This window comes from Alexandromys fortis, unplaced genomic scaffold (genome assembly GCF_014885135.2).
Source record: "Alexandromys fortis isolate MF-2015 unplaced genomic scaffold, M_Fortis_MF-2015_v1.1 scaffold_293, whole genome shotgun sequence".
In the NCBI taxonomy this organism is placed as follows: Eukaryota; Metazoa; Chordata; class Mammalia; order Rodentia; family Cricetidae; genus Alexandromys; species Alexandromys fortis.
In genome coordinates this window covers 767,276-777,124 of record NW_026068177.1, presented here as the reverse complement: position 1 = coordinate 777,124, position 9,849 = coordinate 767,276, and the positions used below count along the sequence as shown (strand labels likewise).

Here is a 9,849-nt window from a genome sequence, read left to right as displayed (position 1 = left end):
GCCTCCGAGTACTGACACCCCTTCTTACCTGTGATAGTTTGTGTTCATGGTCCTGGCTCCTGGAGGGAATAGAGCACAGCCTCCTCCTCCATGCTAGGCCTGGTGTGTACAGCCATAACCGTAGATGCTGGGAGACGGAGGAATTCGAGACGGGGTTAGGCTACATAACAACCTCTTAGAAGAAAAAACAAACAAACAAAATAACAAAAACTCCCCGCAACTCTGAAGATTAGAAAGAGCATGATAGAAAAGAAGAGATGGAAAGACAGAAAGATGGGAAGTTGCCCAGAGAAGACGGGCAAGAGAGAGAAACTGAGACAGGAGGGCCAAGAGGGACAAGGCCAGACTTGGTGAGAGTCATGGAAAGTAAGAGTCAATCTTGGCGTCTGGAATGGTGCTTTCTTGGGTGGCTGAGTGACTCAGCAAACTGTGAAGCCAACTTTTGGGAAAAAGAAAAGGGCAGGCAGAGGCCAAAAATACAAAATAGGTGTTTTAATTGAAATTTTTATAAAAGGAAAGGAATGTGACAGGGGACACAGGACTGGACCACGCCAGGCCCAAAGCGCTAGTGGGAGGGGCTGGGAATGACGAGAGCAGCGAAAGGCACCCCTCTGTGTCTGTCCATCCTAAGTCCAGACTGGCGGACATCCTTGCACACTCGCGGACTAGAGGGAGCCAGGCGTGCTCCGGAAGCTCCCAGAGCGCAGGCATAATGGGGCGCCAAGTGCAGGTGCTCAGGCTCGGGGTCGCGCAGGCGCACAGTGATGTGGCTGGTGTGTGGGTGCAAATCCTGGACGGCAGACACAGCGGAAGGAGCCATCGGTGTTGACACAGCGTGCATTGACACAGAGCGGGGAGGTTGCCTCAGCCTCGTCACACTCGTTGATGTCTGAGGGAAGGGGTAAAAAGAAGAGAAGCCCATCTCCATGTTTTTTTGAGGTAGAGAATCACGGACCTTAAGCCTCTCCTACGGAATGCAACATATCACTTGCTACGGGCTGGCTGTGTGAGCCCAGGCAGGCCGTTTAAATAGCCCTGTGTTTTGGCCTGTGAGATGGGTCATGGGGATAAAGGGCTTTCCGTGCAAGCCTGATGATCTGAGGTTGATCCTCGAAACCCAGGTAAAGGTGGAAAGGAAGACCCGATGCTACAGAGTTGTACCCTGACCTCCACATGTGTGACACCGCATGCACACAAACAATAGTAAAGAAAATATCGCTGTGGACAGTCGTAAATACCTACATATCAGTCATCCCTGTGAGCGTGGAACCTGTACTAATTCTATCTCCCTCATAAGCCCATGAGGCAGGTACTGCGCCTCTGTGCTATACAGATGCTAACTGTGGCCCAGCACAGGCGCACTTGCTCCGCGCCTCGCTGGAAGCCACACATCGTACAGATCTCATTCTCCTAGTGTTGGGTGCCCAGCACGCTGCTATTTCTCCTGTGAGACCTTGGGGAACTCAGTCCACTTTTCTGAGCCTCTTTAAATTTTTTTTAATGTGTTATTTTTTACAAATGTGTATGCCACCTGTATGCAGTACCCACAGAGGCCAGAAGGGGGTGTTGGATCCCCTGGAGCTGGAATTACAAGTGGTAGTGAGTGTCTTGTGTGGGGTTTGTTTGTTTGTTTTGTTTGTTTTTTTTGAGACAAGGTTTCTCTGTAGCTTTTGGGGCCTGTTCTGGAATTAGCTCTTGTAGACCAGGCTGGCCTCGAACTCACAGAGATCCGCCTGCCTCTACCTCCCGAGTACTGGAATTAAAGGTGTGCGCCACCACTGCCTGGTCTCTAATGTGGGTTTTGGGAACCAAATTATGGTCATCTGAAGAACAGGAGCCCTCTTGGCCACCGGGGCATCTATGCAGCCCTGATCCCCAACATATACACAGGGTGTTCGACGTCACTGACATTCACAGGAACTTTATGAAGCGGGCTCTCTCACTGTGTTTTTTTGTGGGATTTTTGTTTTGTTTTGTTTCTCCAGATGAGGAAAGCTAAGCAAGGCACAGTGCCCAGTTTCAGGCCACAGAACAAACTGATAGACTGAGACGGGGGTCTCGGATCCCCTCACAGCTCCTGGTTGCAAGCACTTGCCTTTTCCCCCCGTACAGGCAGACATGATTACTACCCCAATCATGTGGGAAGGCTGAGGTTTTGCAAAGAGATCAGGAAGATTGTCCAAGGTAGCATGGACAGTTCTCAGAGCCTCATCTGCAGGAGCTGGGGTATGGATCAGTGAGCCATAGCACCTGCCTAGAATCCCTCAGTGAGGGGCTGGGGTGTGGCTCAGTGGGAGAGCCCTGTTTAGAATCCCCCAGTGAGGGGCTGGGGTGTGGCTCAGTGGGAGAGCCCTGTTTAGAATCCCCCAGTGAGGGGCTGGGGTGTGGCTCAGTGGTAGAGCCCTGCCTAGAATCCCCCAGTGAGGGGCTGGGGCCTGGCTCAGTGGTAGAGCATCTGCTTAGACAGCATCAAACTCTGGTTCCACCCTCAGAACAGCAAAATAAATAATAAATAAAAACAAATAAATAAACAAAGCCCACATATTCCCAACCTCAGCTCTGCCATGTACAGGAGTCCCACTCTGACGTCATCTTCAGTCAAGCCCCACCCCCAGCAAGAATAAATTTATTCTTCCTAGGATGGCCTGGTTCCTGTCTATAATGAGGTTCCCGATCACCCTCTGGTCAAACTACTCTTCCCTCTGCTCCCCTTCCTCACCGACACAGGACATGCGGGTGATGTCCAGACGGTAGCCATCGAAACAGTCGCAGGTAAAGCCTTCGGGAACGCGCACACAGCGGCCATGGGCGCAGCCATCCAGGATCCCGCACTCCTCAGCCTCCAGGCCTTCATAGGGCTCAGCCAAGGCTCCTGCAGAGAACACAAGGTGCTATGACCAGGAGAGCTCTGCCTTAGGTCCTTTGTCTCTTTCTTCCTTTTGGTTCTTGGCTTCCCTGGCTGTGTGGGTCTCATCCTAATCTGCCTTCCCGCTCCAAGACTGCAGGGTGCGCTGTGCTGAGACCCTAGGTGTTACTATGCATTCCAGGATGACCTCAAACTTGCAGCAATCCTCCTGCCTCTGCCTCTCTAATGCTGGGATTACAGGCATGAATCACCATCAGTTGCTCTTATGCATTTCTGAACCTGACTCACCTTCTGCCTTCTCTCTCTCTGCATCTCCTCCCCCTTGTGTTTGTCTGTCTGTCTGCTTGGTATCTTTGGCGGCACTACTCACCTGTATAGCCTCCACGCTCAGAGGACTCCTCAGGCTCTGGGAAGGAACCACGGGTGTCTCTGGATCGATATGTCCAGCCAGTGCCTCGGCTGGGTGGGGCCGGAGCCTCCGACTCACCATAGGGACCACCATCATCCTCAAAGTCTGGCATGTCGAAGGGTGGGGCGCCATAAGGGGCCTCCCGACGAGCAAAGGGTCCAGGAGGGGGTGGGTAGGGGTCATAGGGTAGCACAGGTGGTGAATATAGGTCTGGGCCATAAGGGAGACTCTGGTAAGGTGGGCCTATATCTGGGCCATATTCGTACGGGAGTCCAAAGCCGCCTGGGCGCGGCGGGCCATATGCAGGGGGGCGCAGCACATTGCAAAGGGCCTCGAAATCATCTGCGAACAGGAGCCAAGATATAGCACGGTCAGTACCCTCTGTTCATATACCCTTCCCCCAGCAACAGAGGAAAAGCTCTGGGAGAGCTTCGGATAGTTCCAGACTAATTCTAGGATTCCGAGATCCTGGGTTCCAGCATCCTTAGACTGCAGCTACGGTCCAGGGACTAAGGTTCTGGAATTTGGGAAATCATGGGAGCTTGGGCGAGGAACCTGAAGAAATGAGAGGAAGGTGTTTTATGGCTATAGAATCAATGGGCTGGCTGAACACTGGGACTTAGAGCCAAAGGTGCCTGGAGGGAGCTTGAATCTCTGGGATTTGGAGGAAGCGAGCCTGGGGTTTGGGGCTCATATTTTTAAGGAGTTAGTAGGAGGGGACCAGAGATCTTTGGGGCTGTGTTGGAATCTTGATAATCTGGTGTGGGGATGCCCAAGGCAATGGCCATCAGCAGCTGTTAGGGCTATGAGCAGAGTCTGAAGGGCAGGATGTGTGTGGGCAACTGCTCCTGGGATGTAAGGGCCCCGGGGTGTCTGGAGTGGGGTGTCTCACAGGGTGTGTCTTGGCGGTGGTGGGGGGGTGATCTAGAAACCAGGCATTTAAGGTGAGAGATTTCAGAGCTGTGGGAGTGGGTGATTCAGGCCTTGAGATTACTGTTGATTTTGGGACCGGCTGCAACAGATGTACAGACGCCAAGAGGTCCTCTGGGGGCAGTGTAGAGATGTACAATACCTGAGTCCTGGGCAGGACAGAGAGCGCAGTCCATGCCCCAGGCTTCTCCGTAGAGACAGCAGCACTCTGTGTAGGTGGCCTGCCGGTCTAGTCGCGGGCGACTGCAAACAAGATCAGGCCCCACTTCCTGCCAGCACACTCCCAGATTGTCATCTACGGGCAATGACAGGATGTGTCAGGGCAGACTGGGACTTGGGCTATCCCACACAGACCCGAGTCCAGCCTCCAGAGGGTTCTGTGAAATGGGGGCCGTTGTTTTACTTCCCTGGACATTAGTGTGTGGGTGGATTTTTTTGTTTGCTTGCTTTTGTTTGTGTTTTCATCTTTGAGGTGGTCTCTCTATGTAGCTCAGGCTGGCCCAGAACTTGTGGTTCATCCATCTCTTGTGCAGCTAGGACCACAGGTGCGCCCACCACACCCTGCACCCTGATCATTGTTTAAATGAAGCCTCAAAATTCAGGAATTTTTGTAGGAACAGAAACAGGAAAAGAGAATTTGGGCCCATGGACCAAGGCAAAGCAGGGGAGAAACACAGACTGTATGAGAGACAAAGAGACTTAAGATAGGTGGAGAGAGAGAGAGAGAGAGAGAGAGAGAGAGAGAGAGAGAGAGAGACCTGTAGTAGAGCAGGCCTGTAAATCCAGAAACCAAAAGGCTGAGGCAAGAGTTAATCTGAGTTTGGGCTAGCCTGGACTACATAGTGAGACTCTGCATGTAAAAAAATGAGAGGAACCTGGGGCCGAAGAAATGTGTGCGGGTATACAGAGCAAGAAAATGAAAGACCCGCACTGAAACTTTCACCTTCAACCACCAGGTCAGGTTACCCCGAAAGAGAAGTAACCCCTGTCCTCTCATCCCGGTAATCCCAGCAATTAGAAAGCCAAGGCAGGGAGATTTGTATGCGTTCCAGATCAGCATATACTACAAAATAATAATTTGGGGGGAAAAAAATCAAAAGCAAAACAGTGTGGGCCAGAGGCATTGTGGCTCACGGCTTTAATGCCAGCGCTCTGGAGGAAGAAGAAGGCGGGTGTCTGTGAGATCCAGGCCAGGCCGGGCTACATACTGAAACACAGCCTCAAAAAAACAAGCAGAAGCCTCACCCTGAACTCATCTAGGCACTAGGGGCGTGGCCTTCAAGAAGGCGTGGCCTAGGGATCTAGCGGCTGGGAGTCGGGGGTGGGGCTGGGCGGGTCTGTGGGCGGGGTTACCGAGGCTCTGGCTCTCGTTGGAGACGCAGCGGCGCCGGGAGCCGTCCAGCACCAGTGGGGGCTCGCAGGTGCAGTGGTAAGAGCCCACCGTGTTAACGCAGCGGCCACCTTCACAAGCGGGCTCCTCGTCGGCACATTCGTCATTATCTAGGACGGTATGGGATGGGGGAATGAGGCGGTTACCAGGTTGAACTCCGTTTCACATTTCCCCAGCTCACTGACAAGAGTGATGGATGCAGTCTAGACTTCAGAAGGACTTCCTGCTGGGATAGCCACATTCCTATTTGGGACTGGCACGGCCAGAGCTGGGGGTGGGGGAAGGTGGGGTTCATACCAACGCACTCCAGCCGCTGTGCGTGATAGTAGAAGCCGTTGCTGCAATAGCAAGAGTAGCCCGGGGCGGTGTTCACACACACTCCGCTCTTGCACACCTGGTCCTGGAAGAGCTGGCATTCATCCACATCTGAAGGAAAAGGTGGAGAGATATGAGCGCGCGTGCGCGTGATCTAGGAGAAACGAGGGGAGGATGGGATGGCCAGTCACGACAGAAGAAGATAGCAATGGCACCCAGAAGGTGCGACAAGGAGAACTGGGACCAGAGGAGAGGCTGAGGCAGAAAATTCTAAAGAGAATCAAACTGAGAGGCAGAAGATGAAGCCAGGTATGTTGAAGCACACACGCAATCCCAGTAGTCAAGAGGTGAAAGTCAGAAGAATAAGAGTTCAAGGTTAGCCTTTGCTGCTTAGCAACTTCTTGGTTAGCCTGGGCTACCTGACCCTGTACTCAAAAAAACACAAATTAAAAAGGAGAAAAGAAAAGAAAGACACACTGGGCCATGGGGGCACACACCTTTGATCCCAGCACTCAGGAGATAAAAGCAGATGGGTCTCTGTAAGTCTGAGGCCTGGGGCCTGCCTGGTGTACATACAGAGTGAGTTCCCCGACAGTCAGGGTTAGACAGAGAAACTCTATCTCAAGAAGGAGGAGGAGGAGGAAGAGAAAGAAGTAGTAGAAGAAGAAAGATCAAAAAGAAAAAAGGAGGAGGAAAGAAAAGAAAGGAAGGAAAAAAGAATAGATGAAAGAAAGAGAAAAGAAGGAAGAAAGAGAAATTGGGGGGCTTGCAAATTTGAGGCCAATCTGGACTACTAGTGGGATCCACTCTAGGAAGGAAGGGAGGGAGGGAGGGAGGGAGGGAGGGAGGGAGGGAGGGAGGGAGGGAAGAAAGGAAAGGAAAGAAACAGGCAGGGTGAGACAGAGATGGGCCTAGGGGTTGAAGGTGGTAGCGGTTGAAGTCTGGCCTTACCTCTCCGGGCGCTCAGGTCTCCACTGGGCACCAGGTAGCCCCGACCATGAGGACACAATGACTGGTACTCAGCTGCACACAGAAGCAAGGATGAACCCAGAAACTCAAGTCCCAGTCCTTGCCCGAGCCCGCTGACTCTAGTCCCCTACCAAGTCCTAAAGCCCAGGTCAGTTAGTGCCCACTTCTCAGCTTTACCCTCGCTGGTGCCCACCTTCCTGGAAGATCCAGTAACTCAACCCTAGACCTAATATCCCTTTTCCAGCTCCCATATCCCAGGCCCTGTGTCTCAGCACAGCCCATGCCCTCCCATCTCAGTTCCCGGGCCCTGTGTCTCCCCACAGCGCATGCCCACCCGTCTCAGTGCCCGGGCCCTGCGTCTCCCCACAGCGCATGCCCTCCTTTCTCAGTGCCCGGGCCCTGTGTCTCCCCACAGCGCATGCCCACCCGTCTCAGTGCCCGGGCCCTGTGTCTCCCCACAGCGCATGCCCACCCGTCTCAGTGCCCGGGCCCTGCGTCTCCCCACAGCGCATGCCTGCCCATCTCAGTGCCCGGGCCCTGTGTCTCCCCACAGCGCATGCCCACCTGTCTCAGTGCCCGGGCACTGTTGGATACGGCAGCCACTGCCCCAGCCTTCACCCACAGTACAGCAACACTCCTGCCACGTCACATTTCGAGCCAAGATATTGTCACATGCATCTGGAGCCGCTGTGTCAAAGTAGCACTCGCGACGCCCACTGCTCACAGGTCCCTGCCTGGGAGGGCTGGGTCTTCGAGGTTGGGGTGGGGGCTGAGGCCTCGCTATAAGATTGGGGCTGGCAGGTGCTTGGGGCTGTGAGCCTGGGAATGTGCCTGAAGAAGCAAGGGGCTTTAGTCAGACGTAGGTTACGTCTCCTATTCTCCCAAGTCAGTGATGGGGAAACAGGCTCAGAGGGTACCAGCCAGCAGCAGAACAGGACAGAACACTTAGGGGGCTGGGGACAAGATACGGTTTCAGGTAACTCAGGATGACTGGAACTCTGGATTCTCCTGCCTCCACCTCCCAAGGGCTAGGATTGTGTGTCCTATTACACCAAACCTAGAGCCCTATGAGTGCTAGTCCAGGACTTTAAAATCTAGATGATAACACAATCAGTATGTATATTATACTATGCATATGGATTTGGTTGGCTTTCTTTCTTTCTTCCATTTTATTTTGCTTTGTTTTCCAAAATAGGCATTCTCTGTGTAGCTCTGGCAGTCCTGAAACTCAATTTGTAGGCTAGGCTGGCCTTGAATTCACAGCGATCCACCTGCTCCTGCCTCCCATGTGCCACCACCCAGCCAAATTATATTTTTAGTCGCTATTATTTAGTAAGCTAGTCTGACCGGAGACGCAGAGATCCTCCTGCCTCGGCCTCTAAGTGCTGTAGTTACAGGTGTGAGCCACCATGCCCAGCTTCACTTTGGCTATGGCTCCCTCTGGTCAATTCTGTATCCTTTGTTTCATAACATGGCCCCTTCCAGGTGTCCCTTCAGCGGCAGGACAGGTGGGGACAGGCGATTGCTTTTCACCCTCAGCTTGTCTCAGACTGCATCAAACACACTCTACCAGCAGGCAGCCTCACAGCTTACTCACAGGGCTCTTGGGGGCTTGTCTCTCACCCCTCTCTTCCCACTCAGTCCAGCCCTGCCCTCTCCTGCTCCCCAACCCTTCCACTCCTCAGCACTTTCACACGACATCCCTAGGGGGATTTCAGACACTTTCTTGGTTAAAACTGATCCGCGATGCTCCAAACTCTGAGGAAGAGCCTCCTAAAGCAACTGCCCAGAGCCTTCTGGGTATGCCTATGAGGGCATTTCCCAAAAGGACTTCCAGAAGATCCACAGCAGTCTCCCAGGGACTAGGGTCCTGGACTGACTAAAAAAGGGGGAAAGGAAAAAGCCAGCCAAACCCCGAGTTCCCCTTTCTCTGCTTCCTGATCCACACATAGGGAGCAAGAAGAGCCACACGACTGCTGCCATGTGTCTCCACAGATGGACTACGCCATCCCTTCTGTAGTTTGCAGGTCACACAAAGTCCCTCACATACTTCAGCTCCTTGTTTCTGTTCATCCCACTTGGTTCAGAGACAGACCCCTTCAAAAGCCCCCCAAAGCCTCTTCCCATGCTGGCCTGGGTTTCTTCTTTTCCTCCATAGTTCCCTTTGCTTTTCCATCCTCCCAGCTGGTCCAGTTTTCTCTGTTGCATCATTTGCTAGGGATATCTTTATCTCTTCATTGGATTTTTTTTCACTGCTAGGGATTAAACACAGGGCTTTGTGCACACCAGGCAAGATCTTTATTGCTGAGCCATGTCTCTAGCCCCTCTGGGGGATTCTAGGCAGGGGCTCTACCACTGAGCCACACTCCAGCCCCTCACTGGGGGATTCTAGGCAGAATCTCTATCACTGAGCCACACCCCAGCCCCTCACTGGGGGATTCTAGGCAGGGGCTCTTCTTCTGAGCCACACCCCAGCCCCTCACTGGGGGATTCTAGGTAATTTTTCCACTGCTGAGCCACACCTCAACCTTTCACAAGTGGGGTCTAGACAAGCACTCTGTCACTGAAATATAGATACCAAGCCAATTTTTACTTTTTATTTGAGACAAGGAGGGGCCTCACTAAATTGCCCTGGTTGTCACTGAACTCACTTTATAGCCTTGAACTTTCAGCCCACCTCTGCTGGCTGAGTAGGCATAGGCTTTATAGCACCTGCCTTAGCTTTTCGTTGGGTGTTGAGATTATCTGGACAGAGATTAAACCTCTCTGCTTAAGATTGTGTTCCCAAGGGGGCTGGAGAGATGGCTCAGTGGTTAAGAGCGTTGCCTGCTCTTCCAAAGGTCCTGAGTTCAATTCCCAGCAACCACATGGTGGCTCACAGCCATCTGTAGAGAGGTCTGGCGCCCTCTTCTGGTCTTTGGGCATGCACACAGAATATTGTATACATAATAAATAAATATTTAAAAAAAA

General features: G+C 52.7%; 1 protein-coding gene across 3 annotated transcripts in view; it reads right to left on the bottom strand.

Annotated features, from left to right (window-relative positions):
• Window positions 1-477: 477 nt before the first annotated feature.
• LOC126492539 (latent-transforming growth factor beta-binding protein 4) overlaps window positions 478-9,849 on the bottom strand; it is a 29,781-nt gene continuing 20,409 nt past the window's right edge. For all 3 annotated transcript variants that reach the window (XM_050129018.1, XM_050129019.1, XM_050129021.1), the window contains 8 exons: window positions 7,444-7,710; window positions 6,862-6,933; window positions 5,893-6,021; window positions 5,559-5,705; window positions 4,348-4,500; window positions 3,237-3,617; window positions 2,720-2,872; window positions 478-889 (listed from right to left, as the gene is read on the bottom strand). In XM_050129018.1, the coding sequence (XP_049984975.1) occupies window positions 735-889; window positions 2,720-2,872; window positions 3,237-3,617; window positions 4,348-4,500; window positions 5,559-5,705; window positions 5,893-6,021; window positions 6,862-6,933; window positions 7,444-7,710 (1,457 nt within the window). In that variant the 3' untranslated portion in view covers window positions 478-734. The remainder of the gene's footprint in view (window positions 890-2,719; window positions 2,873-3,236; window positions 3,618-4,347; window positions 4,501-5,558; window positions 5,706-5,892; window positions 6,022-6,861; window positions 6,934-7,443; window positions 7,711-9,849) is intronic.